Raw genomic sequence first — 23,457 nt, 5'->3', positions numbered from 1 at the left:
CCCCAAGGCCTCGAAGACCTGCCTGCTCATCTGGAGGCGGAGCTCTAACCCGTTGGTGTGTTTGGCTGCAGGTAAGAGCGAGCGGAGGATCCTGAGGAAGCTGCAGCAGTTTTCGTCGGAGCAGGAGAGGCGGCAAGCACCCAATCAGGTCACAGCAGGGGGCGGGACTTCTGCTCCTCCACCTACGGGCAGCGATGCGTGTGGAGCAGGTGACGAGGTCGACAACATTATCGCGACAACAACAGCCCAACAGAAGTCCACAGATGCCCCTCCTACTTCTGTTTCTGCCCCACCCACTCCTACACCTGTCCAAGTGTCATCGGCCCACAATGCACCTGTGGACACGAAGCGTTCAAGGACTATTCCAAACATCCTGTCTCGCAGTAAGACTCAGGCTCCGCCTCCATCTGTGATCACAAAGGCCGCAGAAGGTGAGACCAAGACCTGTGAGCTCCTAATGAAATGATGGATTATTCCACTGAGTAATGCAAATGTCTGTGATTGTGTTTGTGAAATATTCAGGTTTAAGTTTTTAAAGGAAATGTTTTCTTATGTGAAAAATGAATAATGTAAGATACAGTCAGAGGTCAAAGGTCAGGTAACAGGAGGCAGGCTTCTGTGTCCGACCTGATGTTGCTCCTGTCATTGTGATTGGTTTGTGGAAAAAGCTTCTATTTTTATATTTTTAAATACCGTATTTTCACGACCATAAGGCGCACTGTGCTAAAAGGCGCAGTCTCAGTTACAGTGGGGCAAAAAAGTATTTAGTCAGCCACCGATTGTGCAAGTTCCCCCACTTAAAATGATGACAGAGGTCAGTAATTTGCACCAGAGGTACACTTCAACTGTGAGAGACAGAATGTGAAAAAAAAATCCATGAATTCACATGGTAGGATTTGTAAAGAATTTATTCGTAAATTAGGGTGGAAAATAAGTATTTGGTCACCTCAAACAAGGAAAATCTCTGGCTCTCACAGACCTGTAACGTCTTCTGTAAGAAGCTTTTCTGTCCCCCACTCGTTACCTGTATGAATGGCACCTGTTTGAACTCATCATCTGTGTAAAAGACACCTGTCCACAGCCTCAAACAGTCAGACTCCAAACTCCGCCATGGCCAAGACCAAAGAGCTTTCGAAGGACACCAGGAAAAGTATTGTAGACCTGCACCAGACTGGGAAGAGTGAATCTACAATAGGCAAGCAGCTTGGTGTGAAAAAATCAACTGTGGGAGCAATCATCAGAAAATGGAAGACATACAAGACCACTGATAATCTCCCTCGATCTGGAGCTCCACGCAAGATCTCATCCCGTGGGGTCAAAATGATCATGAGAACGGTGAGCAAAGATCCCAGAACCACACGGGGGGACCTGGTGAATGACCTGCAGAGAGCTGGGACCAAAGTAACAAAGGTCACCATCAGTAACACACTACAATGGCAGGGAATCAAATCCCGCAGTGCCAGACGTGTTCCGCTGATGAAGCCAGTGCATGTCCAGGCCCGTCTGAAGTTTGCCAGAGAGCACATGGATGATACAGCAGAGGATTGGGAGAATGTCATGTGGTCAGATGAAACCAAAGTAGAACTTTTTGGTATAAACTCAACTCGTCGTGTTTGGAGGAAGAAGAATACTGAGTTGCATCCCAAGAACACCATACCTACTGTGAAGCATGGGGGTGGAAACATCATGCTATGGGGCTGTTTTTCTGCCAAGGGGACAGGACGACTGATCCGTGTTAAGGACAGAATGAATGGGGCCATGTATCGTGAGATTTTGAGCCAAAACCTCCTTCCATCAGTGAGAACTTTGAAGATGAAACGAGGCTGGGTCTTCCAACATGACAATGATCCAAAACACACCGCCCGGGCAACAAAGGAGTGGCTCCGTAAGAAGCATTTGAAAGTCCTGGAGTGGCCTAGCCAGTCTCCAGACCTCAACCCCATAGAAAATCTGTGGCGGGAGTTGAAAGTCCGTGTTGCTCGGCGACAGCCCCAAAACATCACTGCTCTCGAGAAGATCTGCATGGAGGAATGGGCCAAAATACCAGCTACTGTGTGTGCAAACCTGGTAAAGACCTATAGTAAACGTTTGACCTCTGTTATTGCCAACAAAGGTTATGTTACAAAGTATTGAGTTGTATTTTTGTTATTGACCAAATACTTATTTTCCACCCTGATTTACGAATAAATTCTTTACAAATCCTACCATGTGGATTCATGGATTTTTTTTTTCACATTCTGTCTCTCACAGTTGAAGTGTACCTCTGGTGCAAATTACTGACCTCTGTCATCATTTTAGGTGGGGGAACTTGCACAATCGGTGGCTGACTAAATACTTTTTTGCCCCACTGTATGTGTGCCCTTACTGTATTTAACACACACATAAGGCGCACATACAAGTACCGTATGCGTATTTAAAAATAAAGCGGGAGCAAACCTGAATTCGGTACCTTACTCACATTTCTATTGCCGGTAATCGTCATCATCAACAACACACAAGCATACAAGTGTGCATATTTAAAAATAAAGCAGGAGCAAAACTGAGTTTGGTACTCACATTTTTATTACCAATAATCGTCATCATCAACAACACACAAGCATACAAGTGTGCGTATTTAAAAATAAAGCAGGAGCAAAACAAAGTTTGGTACTCACATTTTTATCATCAATCAAACCCATCGAAGTCCTCATCCTCTGTGTCTGAATTGAACAGCTGCGCTAAATCTCCATCAAACATGCCAGGTTCACTGTCTTCACCGTCAGAGTCACTTTCCGTGCCGTGCGGCTCCTCGGAAACGATGCCGGCTTTTGCGAAAGCTCGAACAACAGTGCCAGCAGACATGTTAGCCCAAGCATCTACAATCCATTGGCAAATTGTGGCGTAACTCGCCCGGCGCTGCCTTCCACTCTTAGTGAAACTGTGGTCTCCACCGGTCATCCATCGCTCCCAGGCCGCTCGCAGCCTTACTTTGAACGGGCGGTTCACACCGATGTCCAGCGGTTGGAGTTCCTTTGTCAGGCCTCCCGGAATGACAGCAAGCTCACAGTTCATTTGCTTCACAAGTTTTTTCACATCGGCTGTGAGATGGGCACGCATAGAGTCACAGATCAACAGCGATGGTGATGCGTGGAAAAAAACCACCTGGTCTCCTTACATACACCTCCCTCAGCCAGTCTTTCATCATTTCCTCATCCATCCAGCCCTTTTCATTTGCCTTAATGATGATTTCTGCTGGAAACTTCTCTTTAGGCAAAGTCTTTCGCTTAAAAATCACCATAGGCGGCAGTTTCTGTCCATTAGCATGGCAGCCAAGCACAACAGTAAAAGAAGACTTTTCATACCCCGTTGTGCGTATCGCTACCGTGCTGGTCCCCTTCTTCTCCACAGTGTGACTCACCGGGATGTCAAAAGTGAGCGGGACCTCGTCCATGTTTGTGATGTGGCTGGGCTGGATGTTTTTGTCGCCGATGTGTTTGCTGCAGTAGGAGCGGAAGATGGCCAGCTTTTCCTTATAATCCGCGGGAAGTTGCTGCGCTACCGTAGTCCTGGTCCGGATGGAAAAATGGCACCGTTTCATAAAACGAAAGCACCAAGACGGACCTCCTTGGAAATGTTCAATGTTCATCTCTTCAGCTAGTGAAACTGCTTTTAGCCGAATGGTGACCGTCGAAACGCTTCTCCCGCTCGCTCTTTGCTCGATGATCCACCGCTCGAGTCTTTCCTCCAACTCGAGCCACCTCGCCTTATGTCCGCGGAAACTCAGCTGCGTTTTCTTGACCTGCCGGAGCTTGTTTTCCAGCTTCCTCCATTTGCGAACCATCGATTCGTTAATCTTAAATTCTCTCGCCGCTGCTCGATTTCCATGTTCTTCCGCGTAGCTGATGGCCTTCAGTTTAAACTGTGCTTCGTAAGCGTGTCTCTTTGCCATTTTCAGGGTTGTTAAAACAACGATGTCCTGCATAATGCACATACCTGTTCTTTTATACAGGTATGTGCGATTGTCCCGGTATATACGATCAACGCCCACACTTCACCCTTTAACGTTCTCATGGTGTTCTCTACTACGTCCTCCTTACAACACATAGGGCGCACCGCGCTATAGGGCGCGCCGCACTTTTTGAAGAAAATCTAAGACTTTTAAGTGCGCCTTATGGTCGTGAAAATACGGTAGTAACGTAATTTAGTAAACAGCGTTTTTATCTTGTTTCACGTTTAAACGCCGAACGTGGTGCGTTAAAAAACAACGTGAGATTTTACGGATCTGAAACGTAACCTACATAAACGCTGAGCGTTCGTCCTCAACAAACCGACTGGAAAACAACGAGCTGCTGACACGAAGCGACGAATAAGAAACAGTTTGTGGGTTCGTCCGTTGTCAGGAGAACGGTTTATTGTCCGGCCGCGCTCGTACACGTGTCAGGATGTCAGGCGGGTAGTTTGAGCTGGGACGACATCAGCGCTCAGCTGCGTGTCTGATGTAAAACGCTATTTTATGATTTCATTGCATATTCAGTACAAGTGTGCGATTTGAGCTATAAGCACGCTGCCAAATGCAGTGATGTGATTGGTCAGATCTGTTTATCTGAAACATCAGAAAAATCGAGCTTGGTTTGTATTCTCCGCACTATAAGGCGCATTGAGACAAACCGCTGTTGCCTTGAGTGTGTAGAGACTGTAGAGACACTTCTACCTGCTGTGAGTGTGACTGTAAAGTGCTTTGTGGTCTTTAGGGACTAAGTAAAGCGCTATACAAATACAGACCATTTACCATTTGTTCTCTGTCCAATAACCCACTGTTCAGTTTTGTCCTCTAACTGCGGCCATCGCGCCGTGTTCCCTCAGAAACTCCTCTTGTTCTAGGTCATCTTCTTGCTTCCTCCACTTGCACACCATCGACTCATTAATGCCGAATCGTCTCGCAGCTGCTCTATTTCCATTTTCTACTCTGATTGCTCGGAGTTTAAAATCCGCTTCGTAAGCGTGTCTCTTCGCTGGTGCCATTTTGAAGTCGTCGTACACACACAACACTGTAATGTTGAGTTGAAGCACAGTACGTATTACTCTGCGAGGCTCCTGGCAACGGTAACCGTAATGCTCCGAGAAGTGGCACTACATTTTTATTTATTTTTTTTGACAGATTTTTGAGCATCGTGTAGCCATAAAATCGGTTCGAGGTCAGTAAGCACAAACCAAAACTCATACATAAGGTGCACTGTCGATTTTGGTGAAGATTCAAGGCTTTTACCTACGCCTTATAGTGCGGTAAATACGGTACCATAAATTCGTCCTGCGAACGGCTGCATTAAGAAAAGGTGAGTCTCACCCGGGGGTGCTGACTCCATGTAAACAGGGCGGCTGCTGTTGGCTGATCTATTCAATAGAATAGAATAGAATATCCTTTATTGTCATTGTACATGTACAACAAAATTATGGGTGCTGCACGCGGCTGTGCAGGAGCAGACAAGAGGAAAGCTCCCAGTGGAGAGTCTGTGTGAGTGACCCGAGTGATGAGGTCACCGTCACAACAAAGCATTGAAGCAAAGACTCGACAGATCGTTGCAGATTAAAACTAATTAGTTTGTTTTTTAAGTTTTCAGATTAAACTTCCTGTTTTCCTTCACCTGTTCGCCCAGGTAATCCTCCAGGTGACCCGTCGTCCTTTCAGAGTCTCGTTCCAGCTGATCTTCTCTCTGTGGTCGGGGCACCGTTACCCAGGCAACCAGTCCTGACCCTGAATGCCGTGAGAGCGGGTTCAATGGTGCTGCAGCCGGCGCCGTCTCCAGGTACTGACACGTGGAGCCTGAACGCTCTCTGGTTGGCTGTGCTTTTATTTAGAAACTCAGATGTTTCTGTTTTGTGTTTAGGCTTGGCCTCAGTCACCCTAAACATTCCCACTCTGACCAGTCAGCAGATCCATCTCACCCCACTGCTCTGCCCACCGGCCAGGCCCCTCGCCGTCACCCACCTGACAGGTAACCAACACTCTCCGCCTCGGTTTTATTTGTCCTCGAGGCCAAACAAACATTCTTGGATATCATTTATACAGCAGGTGCGTCTAATGAGCGGTTGTGCATGCGCCGCCTGCTCGTATCTGTGAAAGACGGCGTGAAGAGAAGTTCAGTCACGCAGGTTTTAAACACGAGTGTGAAAAATTCACCTTGAATCACTCAGCAGCGGCGCTAAGAGGACGATAGCGGCGACCTGTCCAACAGCTCTGATCTTGCCGTGACGCCGCGTACAGTCCGCAAAGCTTCGCTCCGAATATCTCGTAACAGGAAGCAGGACAGCTTACCGTGAACCGCTGCCCTTTGCGCCTAGCTCACACTTTTTTCTCTCTCTCTCTCAGCTCCACCCACATTCACACAGCATTGGTAAGCTCCTCCTCCTTCCGGGTCGGACTCATTAGCATCTGTCAGATGGACAAATTAAACCAAAAAACCCTCCGAGAAATACAAAAACGTTGTTATTGTAACGGCATATGATTGGTTGTTTGGCCGATCAGCTGATCATCTGTTTACTCTTCCAGGCTCCAGCCTCAGCGGGGTGCTGAAACTCATTCAGACCAACACACAACAGCAGGCTCCGCCTCCAACCCATCAGCTGCTCCCTGGTCTTCCGGCTCCTCCTCTAGAGGTCTGCGATGCATCATCTAAGTCCTCAGATCGAATCATACACCAGGACCAGACTCCACCCCTCGGTGAGGTCAGACCTGCATCCTGGTCGTATTGCGGCTCTGACAGCCAAACAGAGGAGAGAGAGGCGGAGCCTGAGAGCAGGGGCGAGAACAAGAGCCTGCCGTCGCTCCTCGATGAGTTTGTCTTCCTTAATCAGCAGGTGGAAAAAAACCAGGACGCTGCAGCGGTGGATGGAGCTGACGAGGAGGGACACACCCACAGCCCCTGGATGCTGCAGCTGGACTCAGACTCTGACACAGATGGGGTTGGGCCTAACCTCAATACAGAAACGATGTTGACCACTCCAGGCAGTCCTAAAGGAGGCGTGCTGGCCCCGCCCCCTCTGCTGCAGATGAAGGTGGGCGGAGCCAAAGTGGAAAGCCCAGGCAACAGGGAAAGAGAGGGCACAGTGGCAGGGGGAGAAGAGGGGCAAGGGCACAGGGGCGTGGCCTGGAGGCCGATGCCGAGGTTGGTTCCTCTGGGATTAAGAGGAAACGCCCCCAGCTGACATCACACCGCAGAAATAATGATGTCACAGCAGCTGCACCTTCCTGGTTGGGTCCTGATGGGAGTCGGCGCATTGGGAGGAAAAAAAAGAAAAGCATAGACTGAATGTGGCGCTTCCATGGTAACAATCAGTTATTGTTTGTGGATTACTGAGGATCAATATTCAGGTATTGATTGGTTTGGAACAGGGCGACGGTGTTCTGGTTTTCCGACGCGCTGACCGGAAATAAACGCAGACGCTGCTTCTGAAAAATATGGAAGTGCCTTAAACCTGCGTTCTACCTGACAGCCACCAGGGGGCAACACTGCAGTTCTGTCCTATAGAAGTCTGCAGCACGACGCTGCTCTGACCTCTGTACACGCTTCATGCTGAGTTCATGTATCTCAATCATGTCTTTCAAAATGGAGGATCAGCTGTGGTGTTTTGTTGATTGCTCATTGGCTAATGACTCGTCAGTCACTGTGTTATCCAGTGAGTGAGTGGTTTCATGGTCAGACCCGCCCCTCTTCCTCGCAGCCAAGATAGTGGGGATTTCAGTTTTTAAAAATGTCTGTTGAACCTGTCACATCTGTCTTTGAAAGAGTTACTGTAGCATCCTGTTTTCAGTGGCTGCATTCAGAGAAACTTGATGGCGTGCTGAGGAAGAAGAAGCGCTGTCCCCACACAATGTTCTGATGTTGCGTTCAAATGTCTTCCTGTTTGTATCGGTGCCAGGTGAGCCGAGAGACGCCTTCACAGGTTGCAAGTTCATGTCTGAGAGTGGCGATCACGTCACAAAGAGAGCGCATTCGGGCTACTCGCCTCCAAACGTTCATACTTTATTCTGAAGGTCCAGCTATTGTTTCCTGCTTTTATTTTTTTATTTAAAGGAACTTTGTGAAAGCTGTCAGTGTCTCACCATGGTGGAATGTTTCAGTTTCTTCATGTTTTGCAGGAAAAACGCAGTCATCACAGGGTACTCACCTGGACTCACCTTTTCTTTTTCTTAATGACTTTTTCTACATGTTTACCTCAGCTGTCCTAACAGCTGGAAGGAAAACAGGTACCAATAAAAGTTAAATATTTGAGTCTGCATCCTACTTTTATTCAACAAAAGGTTCCCCGGTGTGTTTGATGAGTTTCTCACCTGAAACTTTCAAGTTAAAGCTGAGTTTTCTGATTCAGAGTACCTGAACACATCATCCAGCAAACGAGGAAAAATAAATATTCAGTAAAAAAAAGTTTCTATCCAGATGAGTTGTTTTGAGTTTCTGATTTAAAGTGTTTGATTTATTTTGGCTCACCATCGATTTTTAGGGCGTCATTACAGGTAAGTTATGGCTAATATAGAAAAAAAGAAGCTGCGGTTAGTGTCCGGTGCCGCTGAGAGGCGCTTATGCTCTGTGCTAACAGTGAAGACGCGTCATCCGACTTCTGACACGCGACACGGGAAGATGACTGTCAAAGTAAAAGCATCGCATCTAAAGAAAAAAACAACTTTCGAAAGAAAAATCTTGTTTCATGTCAATAAAAGTAAGTGATCAGTAAATCTTGCTTTTGAGGCATTGCTCTGTTAAATCTGAAGTAATGTCCAAGCTAAATGAGCTAATGATAACAGCTGTGATTGGACTGTAGCGTCTAAATCAAGGGTGCCCAATCCCGGTCCTCGAGAGCTACCGTCCTGCAGCTTTTAGATGCACCCTTGTTCCCACACACCCGAATCAAATGAATGGCTTGTTATCAGGCCTTTGCCAAACATGATGGCATGCTGAAGAGGTAATCAAACCATTTGATTCAGCTGTGTTGGAGTAGGGATGCATCTAAAAGCTGCAAGATAGTAGCTCTCGAGGACTGGGATTGGGCAGCCCTGGTCTAAATTATTTGAGAGAACTAGGTTTATTTTTAAAGGTTTGACCGGAAGTGCGGGTGTCGCGTGCGGCGTTGACACTAACGGATCGCCGCTCGGATCAGTCCGGTCCCGGTCGTCCCGTTTCCTCGCTGCGGCGGAGGACTACGATGCGGAACGGCGGCCCAGACCAGCGCAGAACCGAACCAGGACCGTGCTCACGGAACACCCGGTCCGGCCCAGCTCTGAAGGCATGGCGGCGCAGAGCAGCCGCTGAGAGCCGCAGCTAGCCGGCGGCTAACGGCGCGATGGCCGCGGACGGAACGATCCGCAGCCGCATCAGGAGCCTGCTGCGCTCCCCGTCCATCAAACTGCGGCGGAGCGGCACCGGCGCGCGGCACAGGCGCGAGCTCAGCGACAAGGTGCGCGCGACTGACACACACGGAACCTATTGTGTTTCTGGTGGTTTTATTGTTTAATTGTTTCTAACTGATAAATAGAGCTTATTCTAACTGACATTTACTGTCATCTGTTTTTATTGAATTTTTAAAATTGATTGTTTAAAATTCAACATTTTTATTTTCTCATCATTGCTGTTATCGGTGCAAAACACACACCTGAACTGGTCTGTGTGGAAAATAAGGACCCTCCCTGATGACCTTTCCTCTGATGGTCCTCATAAAGACCTTTGACTGGTCCTCATTTTGTTCTCAGATGCCAAACACTGTGCTAAACAGGCTCTCTGTTTTTGCAGATGTCCTCACTTTGTTCTCACTGTATGGAGCCGTCTTTGGTTCAAAGTGCCTCCTCCTCCTCCTCCTTTGTAAATATGGTCCTTGCTGTCTGAAAGCATTTTTGTGCACCAAACCATCCTGAATCACAAGATTTGTGCTGTAGACTTTTGCGCTGCTGTATTTTAAAGCCAGTAAAACCAGTCTCAGTTTGCAGATCTCAGCTGGTCTTTGAACCTGGATAACCTCCGCACGTCTCGTCTCAGAGAAGGTCCTGGACTCGACGGACACGGACGCTCGCATTGTGAGAACCTGTCTGTCCCGTCCAGCTGGTCTATCGCCTGCGGGGCCCCTTCATCTGTTAGCAGCTTCACTTCCCACAATCCTTTGTGTGCCTGCTGATTTACCGGGACACGCCCCACCTGTTCTGGTCATGTTGTGGGAACGCATACTTGTTCACACAATTGCATTGTGGGGACTTTGCCATTTGTCCCCATTGAAATGGAGAGCAGAGACTCAGCAGTGAGGCTGTTTGTGCTCCTTGGAGATGATCTTTGTTATGGGGACATTGCAGCCCAGTTTGGGCTTCACATTAGAATTCAATTCAATTCAATTTTATTTATATAGCGCCAAATCACAACATAAGTCGCCTCAAGGCGCTTCATAGATACAGAGAAAAACCCAACAATCATATGACCCCCTATGAGCAAGCACTTTGGCAACAGTGGGAAGGAAAAACTCCCTTTTAACAGGAAGAAACCTCCGGCAGAACCAGGCTCAGGGAGGGGCGGGGCCATCTGCTGCGACCGGTTGGGGTGAGAGAAGGAAGACAGGATAAAAGACATGCTGTGGAAGAGAGACGGAGGTTAATAACAGATATGATTCAATGCAGAGAGGTCTGTTAATACATAGTGAGCGAGAAAGGTGACTGGAAAGGAAAAACTCAATGCATCATGGGAATCCCCCGGCAGCCTATGTCTATTGCAGCATAACTAAGGGAGGATTCAGGGTCACCTGGTCCAGCCCTAACTATATGCCCTAGGAAAAAGGAAAGTTTTAAGCCTAATCTTAAAAGTAGAGATAGTGTCTGTCTCCCAAATCCAAACTGGAAGCTGGTTCCACAGAAGAGGGGCCTGAAAACTGAAGGCTCTCCCTCCCATTCTACTTTTAAATACTCTAGGAACAACAAGTAGGCCTGCAGAGCGAGAGCGAAGTGCTCTAATAGGGTGATATGGTACTACAAGGTCATTAAGATGAGATGGGGCCTGATTATTTAAGACCTTGTATGTGAGGAGCAGGATTTTGAATTCAATTCTGGATTTAACAGGAAGCCAATGAAGGGAAGCCAAAACAGGAGAAATATGCTCTCTCTTTCTAGTCCCTGTCAGTACTCTTGCTGCAGCATTTTGGATTAGCTGAAGGCTTTTCAGTGAGTTTTTTGGACATCCTGATAATAATGAATTACAGTAGTCCAGCCTGGAAGTAATAAATGCATGAACTAGTTTTTCAGCGTCACTCTGAGACAGGATATTTCTAATTTTAGAGATGTTGCGCAAATGGAAGAACGCAGTCTTACATATTTGTTTAATATGTGCATTGAAGGACATGTCCTGGTCAAAAATGACTCCAAGGTTCCTCACAGCGTTACTGGAGGCCAAGGTAATGCCATCCAGAGTAAGAATCTGGTTAGATACCATATTTCTAGGCTTTTCAGGGCCGAGTACAATAACCTCAGTTTTATCTGAATTAAGAAGCAGAAAGTTAGCGGCCATCCAGGTCTTTATGTCTTTAAGACATTCCTGCAGTTTAACTAATTGGTGTGTGTTATCTGGCTTCATGGACAGATAGAGCTGGGTGTCATCTGCATAGCAGTGAAAATGTATGCTATGTCTTCTAATGATACTGCCTAAGGGAAGCATGTATAATGTAAACAGAATTGGTCCTAGCACTGAACCCTGTGGAACTCCATAATTAACTTCAGTGTGTGAAGAGGACTCTCCATTTACATGAACAAATTGGAGTCTATTAGATAGATATGATACAAACCACTGCAGTGCAGTACCTGTAATACCTACAGCATGTTCTAATCGCTCTAATAGGATATTATGGTCGACAGTATCGAACGCTGCACTAAGGTCTAGCAGGACAAGCACAGAGATGAGTCCACTGTCAGAGGCCATAAGAAGATCATTTGTAACCTTCACTAAAGCTGTTTCTGTGCTGTGATGAGCTCTGAAACCTGACTGAAACTCTTCAAATAAACCATTCCTCTGCAGATGATCTGTTAGCTGTTTGACAACTACTCTTTCAAGGATTTTTGATATGAAAGGAAAGTTGGAGATTGGCCTATAATTAGCTAAGACTGCTGGGTCTAGAGATGCTTTTTAAGTAAAGGTTTAACTACAGCCAGCTTGAAGGCCTGTGGTACATAGCCGATCATTAGAGATAGGTTGATCATATTTAAGATCGAAGGATTAATTAATGGCAGGACTTCTTTGAGCAGTTTTGTAGGAATGGGGTCTAAAAGACACGTTGATGGTTTGGAGGAAGTAATTATTGAAGTTAACTCAGAAAGATCAATTAGAGAAAAAGAGTCTAACTTAACATCAATGGTACTAAGAGTAGCTGTAGATAATATTACATCTGTGGGATGATTATTGGTAATTTTTTCTCTAATGATAAAAATTTTATTTGTGAAGAAGTTCATGAAGTCATTACTAGTTAACGTTAAAGGGATTGTTGGCTCAAAAGAGCTCTGACTTTTTGTCAGCCTGGCTACAGTGCTGAAGAGAAACCTGGGGTTGTTCTTATTTTCTTCAATCAGTGATGAATAGTAAGATGTTCTGGCTTTGCGGAGGGCTTTCTTATAAAGCAGCAAACTATTTCTCCAGGCTAAATGATGATCCTCTAGATTTGTGACACGCCATTTCCTCTCCAGATTACGAGTCATCTGCTTTAGGGTACGTGTTTGAGAATTATACCACGGAGTCAGGTACTTCTGATTTGAGGCCTTAGTTTTCACAGGAGCTACAGTATCCAGAGTTGTACGTAGTGAGGAGGTGAAATTATTAACAAGATAATCGACCTCTGTTGGGGTAGCGTTCAGATAGCTGCTCTGCTCTATGTTGGTACAGGGCATTGAAGATGATAACAGTGGGTGGATTATATTCTTAAACTTAGCTTTCAGAAAGACATCTACTGTGATAAAGTCTACTCTCCACCGCTGTGTAATCAATTATTGTAAATGTAAATGTTATCAGGAAATGATCAGACAGGAGAGGGTTTTCAGGAAACACTGTTAAATGTTCAGTTTCTATGCCATATGTTAACACAAGATCTAGAGTGTGATTAAAGTGGTGGGTGGGTTCTTTTACATTTTGAGTGAAACCAATTGAGTCTAATAACAGATTAAATGCCATGTTGAGGCTGTCATTTTTAGCATCTACATGGATGTTAAAATCACCCACAATAATTATTTTATCTGAGCTCAGAACTAAATTAGATATAAAGTCTGAGAAATCAGACAGAAACTCTGTGTAAGGCCCAGGTGGACGATAGATGATAACAAGTAAGACTGGTTTCTGAGTTTTACAGCTGGGGTGGACAAGGCTAAGCATCAAGCTTTCAAATGAATTAAAAGTCTGTCTTGGTCTTTCATTAAGTAATAGGCTGGTGTGAAAAATTGCTGCCACACCGCCCCCTCGGCCTGTGCTTCGAGATTTCTGGTAGTTAGAATGACTCGGGGGTGTTGATTCATTTAAACTAACATAATCATCCTGCTGCAACCAAGTTTCTGTAAGGCAGAGTAAATCAATTTGTTGATCAATTATTAAGTCATGTACTAACAGAGACTTGGAGGAGAGAGACCTAATATTTAATAATCCACATTTCACTGTTTTACTCTTTGGTTCGGATGTGGATACTTTATTGTTCTTTCTTTGTAATTGTTTATGTTTAAGTTGTTTGTTGCTGGTTTTTAGTTTGTTTTTTGTCTGTTTGGGAGCTGACACAGTCTCTATGGAGATGGGTTTTTGGGGGTTAGCAGGAGGAGAGAAGCTGCAGAGAGGCGTGTAAGACTGCAACTCTGCTTCCTGGTCCCAACTCTGGATAGTCATATTTTGGGGGGTTTAATAAATTTGTCCATATTTCTAGAAATGAGAGCTGCTCCATCCAAAGTGGGATGGATGCCGTCTCTCCTAACAAGACCAGGTTTCCTCCAGAAGGTTTGCCAATTATCTATGAAGCCCACATCATTTCTGGGACACCACTCAGACAGACAGCAATTTAAGGAGAACATGCGGCTAAACATGTCACTCCTGGTCTGATTGGGGAGGGGACCAGAGAAAACTACAGAGTCCGACATTGTTTTGGCAAAGTTGCACACCGATTCAATATTGATTTTAGTGACCTCCGATTGGCGTAACCGGGTGTCATTACTGCCGACGTGAATTATGATCTTACTGAATTTACGTTTACCCTTAGCCAGCAGTTTTAAATTTCCTTCAATGTCGCCTGCTCTGGCCCCTGGAAGACAATTGACTATGGTTGCCGGTGTCTCTAGTTTCACATGTCTGAGAACAGAATCACCAATTACGAGAGTTTGACCCCCGGCGGGTGTGTCGCCGAGTGGGGAAAAATGGTTAGACACATGAACGGGTTGGTGGTGTACCTGGGGCTTCTGTTTAGGACTATGCTTCCTCCTCACCGTGACCCAGCCGCCCTCTTTCCCCAGCTGCTTGGGGTCTGCCGAGGAACAGCTAGCGGGGCCTACGCTATCTTCGGCTGCACCAGCTACAGGGGCCTGGCTAGCTATGGGTGAATGAAGGGTGCGAAGCCGAGTCTCCAATTCAGTAATCCTGGCCTCCAGAGCTGCAAATATGCTACATTTGTTACAGATATCATTACTGCTAAAGGAGGCCGAGGAGTAACTAAACATCTGACACAATGAGCAAGAAAGTGCAGGAAGGACAGGTGAAGTAGCCATGGTGCTAACGAGTCGGCTACGAGCTAAGCTAAGCTTAAGCTAGCGAAACAGTACAGAGACAGTGAGTGAATACTTTGGCTATAAATTAGGTAGTGAGTACACAGAAAGTGTGCTTCGGATGAAGCACGTGAAGATTATACTATGAAAAAAGAATGTATTTAAAAGTTGTTAATTAAATTGCTAAGCAAATAAGCTACTCAGAAACACCACTGTGTTTGAGCAGGAACAGGAAGTGATACTCTACCGCAGAGCGAGCGAACACCAAGTGACAGCGCCACCAAGAATCATGTCGTGTTAATGCAGTGGTGTCCAGGCTGAGCTCAGCGGCCCTTTCAGAGGCTTATTAGTGTCAGCAGTAAAGTTTACTGGATGGATACATGCACATCGATGGTGTTTAATGGAAGACTAAAAGTTTCTGAGCACAGGCAGGAGTGAGGAGCAGTTGTAGATAAACTGAAATTACACATTAAAACAATATGAGCTCAAACCGAAAGACCGTGGCACCTTTGAGCCACTCGGATGCGAGCCTTTCCTGTCGGCAAGCTCGTCACGTCTCAGACGACTGACGCAGCGTCTCACTGTTCCTGAGTAGTTTCTCCTGAATCGCCATTCAGAGGCAAAGAAAATCACTTGCTACTTGCCTGGCGAGCGGCGTCCTGCAGACTCGCCTGATGATTCATCCTCGTGGTTTCCTTTAATCTGATTGGACGGTTTGGAGGAAAGCGTTTGTGCTGAGCTGAGAGGGCCAAAAACTGTGAAATCATGAATAGAGTTTGGTGCAGGGGGAGGGGAGTCATGTGAGGAGGACACACACACACACACACACTCTCACTCTCTCTCTGTGCTGTTAGTTTAGCATCTGGCCGCTCAGCAGTCAGACTGAGCAGCAGGACATTTTCTGGCAGCATGGAGGCAGAAGTAAGTGTGTGTGTGTGAGAGAGAGAGAGACTCGGTCTCTGTGCGTTGACGCTGGCGCTCCTCTCTGACCTCTGACCTGCCTAATTTCATTCTGTCAGTGATCAGTGATCTGATCAATAATCTGATCACTGAAGGCTCTCTGCAGAGCAGTGCTGCTTTTGTTGTGAACAGAAACAGCTTTGTGTGTGTCCCAAAGCATCATGTGAGCTGTAGTGTTTAAATCAGCAGGTGGGGCCTGCCGCTCGCGGCGCTGTCACTCCTGTGAAAGAAAGATCAACACGAACACATTCGCAGGAGTTAACCTGTCACGTTCTGGCCTTTGCCCTTCAGGTGACCTTGGAGAAGGTTCTGGGAATCACAGCACCGGGGAACCGAGCGCTGGCCTGTGACCCCCGGAGTGGACTGGTGGCGTATCCAGCAGGGTGAGAGAGCACTGAGGGCTGATGGGAAAAATGGGAAAACGGTGACTTTAGTTATGCCAAATTTGTTTTTTTTTCTGTCACAGCTGATGATGATGAAATGATATGATGATGGTAGTCATGGCGATTGCTGACTTGACGAAGATGAGGTCATATACAATAGAAAAGAATAGAATAGCGCTTTAAGCCCTCGGAGAGGTCCCCTCAGGAAAACTGTTCACGTGTGTTTTTTTTACCGGGTTGATGTCGTCCATCCTCCACCCCTCTTCTCCACGTCTCTCCGAGTTGTACAGTTGGCTGTCTCGGGGTACAAAGGAAGAGGCTCCTGCTCCTGAGGAGGAGGAGCCAGCCTGATCAGGCTGTTAGGCTGTTCCTCCAGCTGGTGTTACTGGTGTGTTTCAAATGACTCCTTCATAATAAATACAAGCATCACACTGCTTATTCTTATTGCGTATTTATGAACGTTTATCAAACATGATGTAAAAATCTACATTTGAAAATATTCAGTCAGCCATCAAAAACAAATGTGACTGAAAATAATACGACAGCTGAGAAAAGCAGATGCACGTCGTTTCCGTTGTTCCTGCTCCAGGTGCAGGAGTCACATTTACGAGTGACGGATGGTGCTGCCTCCGCCTCCTGGCCCCGGATAAACGGAAGAAGATGGATGTTATTATCTATCTGTCTTACTCAGGAAGCCTACAGTGGCTGAGTCTCGGGGACAGATATCACTCCAAGCTAAACTCCTTCAGCTCATTTTTGTAGCACGATTTTATTTCATAAACATATTTATTCACGAAGATTAAGGATGCAGGAATTCCCGTCATTTAAACACAGGCGCAAACACTGAAGCCTAGACCGGAGTCATTTTCCAAAATTCATCAACAGTGCTGCACGCCACCAACAGCTCCACATTTAGTACCTGCCTGCAGCTCCACAGGACTCCGCCCAGCAGCACCTGTCATAAACTCTTCATGTTCTGTGTCATGATTTACTTTTCCTGCCACATGTGCCACAAACCACCTCGGCTGCTTACGATCACATATTATCAAATGTCAGTCAGCTCAGGTGAGCCGTGGCGCATCTATGCAGCCTTATGTTGCATATCACTGTGACAGGTGGAAGAAGAAGTATTTTTCACAATAAATAAGTTACTTTCTGCTGTGTTCCTGTTAACGATTAAATTCAAATCCACCCCAAATTACTAAAATGCTGATATTTCAATAAGAGAATCGATTCTAGAACGTAAATATCTGACATCGTCCATGATGTTCAGCAGCATGAGTCCAGCTTCTCCAGCCCGGACTCCTGTTTGGATGTACTGCCCTGCGGTGCAGCAGTGCTGCCGCCCAGACTGGATGTCCTGGTCTCTGTGAGGCAGCTGCCAGTCCGGGTCACCGGGCAGGGTCCAGGAGGAGGATCCTGACTGTGCTGCTTTCTTATCGAGGTGAAACAGGTGGAGGATAGCATCCTCGACTCCAACATTTGCCCGATAGCCAAATTCTTGGGGTGGGCATACTTAACCTGCGCCCCGAGGACGATCCACTGCACAGGAAGTGTGTGATAACAGGAAGAGGCCTGATGCTGCAGCATCAGCTAGGCTCTGAGTCGTTACCACGGCGTGAGCAGACACACAGAAGAAACAGTCAGTTTGAGATGATCCAGACGATCCTCAGGTGAAACGATCCACTAGCCCAGTGAGGTCATTAATACACGTTTAACAGCTGCTGAGACACGAACAGACTAAAGGAGGCGGTCAGTGTGAGGGGAGAGCTCTGAAAACACTTTTATCATCATCATCATCATCATTATTGCTTGTTGTTATAGATGGCAGATCTTAGAAGCAGACACAGCGTTCACACTGAAACGAGCTCACATGTTTATCTGCACTCAGTAAACTGCAGTAAGGTTAACGTGTTCATCCAGATCTTTCTCAGGGGGGTGGAGCCTATCCCAGAAACAACAGTCTCAGCGTGTGATTGGATAGTGGGAAGTCTCATCTCAATCTGTGACTTAGCCGATGACATGCACACTAACTCATTTTAGGATTTAGACGTATGTCTGAAACCACGATCAGAAGGCCTCGGCGGACGGCGATGAGCCTGTACAAGTGGGTGGAGCTGAGCAGCGGCGACGCCGTCAGGAAAAGTGTGAAACAAAACAGAGATGCATTTTAGTCACAAAAGAACCCAGAAAAACTTCCTTTATGAGAACAATCACAGGTCAGAGGTCACGGTGCTCTGTGAGTCGGAGTCCAGAGGAATGATGGGAATGTCACCGGGGGGCCTGGGAAGGCGTCCAGTTTCCAGGATTTTATGCTGTGCAATCAGCCGCAGGCACGGGAGGAGGGGCTGCTGATTGGTCCGTTTGTGTGGAGCTGCGCTTTCAGGTCACGGCTGACGAAGCGCCGTTTAAACACAGTGACAGGAAGTGGGTCAGTGCAGCGGCGGCGTGAATATGGGTTAATGTGAGGGAGTGCATGAAGGCCGGCGGCACTACAGAAAAAGAACACGCAGTCTGATTCTCTGCATCCACAGTACTGTGTTACTGCAGAATGTACTGTTACTGCAGCTTGTACTGTGTTACTGCAGCTTGTACTGTGTTACTGCAGCTTGTACTGCGTTACTGCAGCTTGTACTGTGTTACTGCAGAATGTACTGTGTTACTGCGTTACTGCAGCTTGTACTGCGTTACTGCAGAATGTACTGCGTTACTGCAGATTGTACTGCGTTACTGCAGCTTGTACTGTTACTGCAGAAATTACTGCGTTACTGCAGAATGTACTGCGTTACTGCAGTTTGCACTGTGTTACTGCAGAATGTACTGCGTTACTGCAGAATGTACTGTGTTACTGCAGCTTGTACTGTTACTGCAGCTTATACTGCATTACTGCAGAAATTACTGCATTACTGCAGAAATTACTGCGTTACTGCAGAATGTACTGCGTTACTGCAGCTTGTACTGCGTTACTGCAGAAATTACTGCATTACTGCAGAATGTACTGCGTTACTGCAGTTTGCACTGCGTTACTGCAGCTTGCACTGCGTTACTGCAGCTTGTACTGCGTTACTGCAGAATGTACTGTGTTACTGCAGAATGTACTGTGTTACTGCAGCTTGTACTCTACTCTACCCTCTACTCGGAGGCCCGCCCAGCTGTCGCTGAGGGAGAACCATCCACCCCTTTTAGAAGCCTGTTTCTGTGATGTCACTCTCTCGCCCTTAAAAGAAACAACTGCTGAGTAAGATAGAAATAAAATAGAAATATTATTGTCTCTGCTTAGGGAAGTTCATTTGTTCCAGCAGCAAAATAAAAACAAGAAATAAGAATTTAGAACATAAAAAAAAAGAGTCCAGATTAACAGATTTATGGCGTTTCTCACCATCGCTGCCCCATCTGGTGGCAGGTGGCTGCGTAACATTAGAATGCAACTATTTACTGTCATTGGATGAAAATGTAAACCACAAGATCAAATGACAACAGCAACACCTCCTCGTCTAGTCGATTAATCGCACACATCCCTACGAAGCTGTTGCTCGCCCACGTACGTCTACTGATTAAACCCAGTTGCTTGGTGCTGTGTGTGGGCGTGGCCACGCTGCCGCGGCTAACAGCTAACGAGTACACGACGGCTAAAAAATGTCCATCAGCATCTCCCGTGAACCTCCTACATGTTTCCATGACGATAAACTAAATAAACGCTCTCTGCCGCATCAAGCGCTGCCACCATCAGGCCACACTGAGAACTGCAGCAGCTTCACTGAGGTTTAACTGTCTTTATGTCCTCCTCTATCTGTGAAGGAGGCGCAGTCGACTGTGTGTGTGTGTGTGTGTGTGTGTGTGTGTGTGTGTGTGAGGAAGACTGTAACTGGCTGCTGATTCAGCGGCTTCCAGACGAACAGTCAGCAGCACGACATGTTTATCTGCACACACACACACACACACACACACACACACACACACACACACACACACACACACACACACACACACACACACACACACTCACTAGCAGGTCCAGATCCGCCTCAGCAACAAAGCTGTTTTGCTTTGATGAACTGATCCGACCAATAAGGCGTCAGCGGGTAGTTGTTTGTGGCTGCTCCTTTAATCTGCCGCAGGCTTCACAGCTGATCTCACACACACACAGACTCACACACAGACAGACACATGTATAATCCCTGTGTGTGTGTGAGTCATCTAGCTGTGTGTGTGAGTCATCTAGCTGTGTGTGTGTGAGCTCTCCTGGCTCTGTGTTACAGCTCACTCGTTGATATCAGGTCTGTTTCAGAGCAGCCGTCTGCACGTGCTCATTGGCTCTCTGTGGGTTCCACAGTGACTCTACCTGCCGCTGACGTCCGCTGCACCCTGGTGACCTCTTCAGGGTCAGGTTTAGGTGAACATCGAGCTTTTTATAAACACGGGTGATGTGTTTGGAAGCATGAGGTCCTGATGGGGTCTCTGTGGATCTGCTGGATGAAGGTTGAGCTCGGACGCACACAGTCACCAAAAAGACGCACATTAGAGCTGCTCTGTTTATACAGGGGAAGTCAGGCAGGTCCACGCTGCCTTCATGTCCTGTGGGAGAATTGAGTGCTCTGCAGTGTGACTGCAGGTGTGTGACCCACATCCACGAGTTTCATTTACAGAGTGTGTGTGTGAGTGTGAGTCAGCAGGTCTGACCGCCATCTTTAAACCTTCTCTGAAGCCACGCTGACACCGTCCTGTGTGGGAGCTGTGGGCAACCGCTCCCACACAGGTACCATCCAATCAGAAGAAGAGCTGTTCACATGTGAGCTCTTCACACAGGTGTGCCCTGAACACAAACCGCACAGACAAAAGAGTTTTCAGTGAACGCAGACAGAAGCTCAGACGGCTGACAGAGCGGGCGTGAGTGAGGGGAGGAGAATCAAACAAGCTGTTGCAGGTAACCGTGCACGGCAAAGTGTGTGGATGCTTCTGAGTAACCACAGGTGCAGGGGGGGCACTGAGTCTCATTTATTTAACATGAACATAAAGAGAACCACGGCGGGGGGGGGTTGACATAAACAATGGTCTGAGATAGTCACAGGGAGGAAACACCTGCACAGGTGTCTCAGGACTGGCACCGCCCACTTACTGCAGCACGCTGACCATCTCTGCTCATCAGCTGACAGGAAACAAACCTGTTTACAGCAGGTTTGTTTTCCATGGCTACCTGTTCACAGGTTGTAGTAGTCTCCTCAGGATCATTGGCTGTATCCCAATTCACGGTCTGCAGCCTCAACGGTCCTCAAGGTGCCGCGTACTCAAAGACCGCTGAGGCCGGAAGTGCGAGGCTTGTGAAATGGGACGGTCTAGCCTCCGTCGCGCTGCCCAGGTTGCCTAGCAACCATGATAGCTGGAAACGTGTGGCTGACAGAAATGAAGGAGAACATATTTTGTTCATTTGTTTGTTTGTTTCTACACGAGCTTTGTGTGATTTGATAAGTATCTGAGGCTGAGACCACAGGACTGTAAAACATGATTGTTGGGCTTCATTTCTGTACTGAACAGTTATATAAGATTAGCTAGTAAATAACAAATAGTTAATGTCGTTCATGAGACTAAAGTCAGTGTAAATATGAGATGGCCATTATTATAGTTATTATACTAATCATTATTAGTTATTACAGCAGTGAGTTTGAACTCTCAAATCAAATCACTTCTATTGTCACATCACATGTGCAGGTACACTGGTACAGCACATGTGAGTGAACTCTGTGTCAAATACTGAGCTTCAGTAAAGATTCAAGTTGCAGCTATTTATGTCCTGTCACCTTAAATCTTCACTCAAAGACACTCAAGTATCTTTGACAGTGTATCTATAGATGTATTATATATAAGAGACAAATATTGTTCTTTTTATATGTTGTCATTACTGAATTTGGCTCAATGCTTACATATATGTGTAAAAAGAAAATGTACGAGCTGTGATAACTGTGTCTGATAGAATGAAGAGTAGACTGATATATGAACTATTCCTTTATTGGGTGAGAAAATCAGACCATGTCATAACTGCTTTAAGTCATACAGAATAGATATCAGAGCCTTAAACAGGCTGACTTCTGCTAAATGGGTCAAACTGGGTAGAAAGTATCCAAACACATAACATCCTTATAGAATATGATGTAACACTATAGATCAACTTACCTCAGAATATATAAAGCATATAAACAATTACAGCAACATGACGCAACAAACACAGCAGTGCTACTAATCCAAAATACTCAAAGCTTCATAGAACTGAAACAAACATTTATTTTTAGCTCCATTCTGCTGCTGATACATACTTTAGGTTTCTGAACATTAAACTTGTTGCTGCCTTTCATAGTGTGTAACTTGAAGGCCCTGAGTACTTTCTCCCACACTGGAAACACTGGGATGATAACATTATTTGAACATTACCTAATAAGACTGATTCAGGACAGACAATTAGTTATTTTAAACGTTTCTAGCAGTCCTTCACAAACAGGGAACAGTCTGTCTATTCTCTCCATCTGTCAGCTGCTGCTGGCTCTTCCTCCTCCTCTTCCTCACACACTGCTGAGTTTGTCCTGGTGGATCATCAGGGGTGCAAAGCCTCACAGATGATGTGCAGCAGTGGGTCCCTCAGTCTGTCCTCACTCTGGACACTTGCAGTTGTCACACATGGAAATCAAATGTGTGATAAGCTGCAGGATTCAAATACTTTTATTCCACAATCAGAGAGAAAGAAACAGAGACAGTGCAGGACAGACAGACAGGTGACAGTCTCAGGTGTACACACTGCTACACAACAGCACCAGAGAAGGAGGATTTAGTGTTTGTGTTATTACGAGTGCTAAACAAGAAGAGTTCCCAGATGGTACAGTGGACACATGTGTGACTCCTGTGATTAAAGCATCTTTCTTTCAGCTTAACGAGTGAACCGTCAGCTCGTTCAAACACATGTTAAAGTCAGTTTGGCTCGACACCACCGAACAGAGGCAGCAATGTAACATAGCTAACATTAACAGTGCAGTGAATCCTGCTTGTGCTGTGATATTCAGGACTGCAAACAGAGCAGCATCACTGACTTTCAGCTTGTGTTTGTGGATATATGACTGACTTTAATTATCCACAAAATCATCACATTCTCTGTAAGATTAAGGTCGACTATTGTATTATTATATTTTAAAGGCTTTAAAAGCAAGTAAAAGCTGAACGTACAAACACCGCTATTGGCAAATAAGTTTGCCGACATGTGGCCAACAGCAATGTTTTAATGTTCTTCATTATTAAACATTTGCACATAAATAAGTGACAATATTCAGTACTTACTTTTCACAGTTTACTCTTCGGCCGCTCCGCTCCTGCCGTATTTTGCGGCAGAATTATCCACACCGACTGCCGCGCTAT

At 46.2% G+C, this 23,457-nt stretch overlaps 2 protein-coding genes across 8 annotated transcripts in view; both read left to right on the top strand.

The window, feature by feature from the left end:
* Nucleotides 1–8,249, top strand: part of mgaa (MAX dimerization protein MGA a) — a 31,996-nt gene extending 23,747 nt beyond the window's left edge. For all 3 annotated transcript variants that reach the window (XM_040049780.1, XM_040049781.1, XM_040049779.1), the window contains exons 23-26: nt 72–431; nt 5,634–5,783; nt 5,865–5,972; nt 6,527–8,249. In XM_040049780.1, coding sequence (XP_039905714.1) covers nt 72–431; nt 5,634–5,783; nt 5,865–5,972; nt 6,527–7,182 — 1,274 coding nt within the window. In that variant the 3' untranslated portion in view covers nt 7,183–8,249. The remainder of the gene's footprint in view (nt 1–71; nt 432–5,633; nt 5,784–5,864; nt 5,973–6,526) is intronic.
* An 829-nt stretch (nt 8,250–9,078) lies between these two features.
* mapkbp1 (mitogen-activated protein kinase binding protein 1) overlaps nt 9,079–23,457 on the top strand; it is a 40,082-nt gene continuing 25,703 nt past the window's right edge. For 4 of the 5 annotated variants that reach the window (XM_040049784.1, XM_040049783.1, XM_040049782.1 and 1 more), the window contains exons 1-2: nt 9,079–9,429; nt 15,971–16,062. In XM_040049784.1, the coding sequence (XP_039905718.1) occupies nt 9,316–9,429; nt 15,971–16,062 (206 nt within the window). In that variant the 5' untranslated portion in view covers nt 9,079–9,315. Of the gene's footprint in view, nt 9,430–15,970; nt 16,451–23,457 lie in introns of all 5 variants that reach the window. The other variant, XM_040049786.1, reaches the window with a different exon arrangement.

This window comes from Simochromis diagramma, unplaced genomic scaffold (genome assembly GCF_900408965.1).
Source record: "Simochromis diagramma unplaced genomic scaffold, fSimDia1.1 OVJJ01000456.1, whole genome shotgun sequence".
In the NCBI taxonomy this organism is placed as follows: Eukaryota; Metazoa; Chordata; class Actinopteri; order Cichliformes; family Cichlidae; genus Simochromis; species Simochromis diagramma.
The sequence above is the reverse complement of the archived record's forward strand: the minus strand, read 5'-3'. Positions and strand labels throughout refer to the sequence as shown.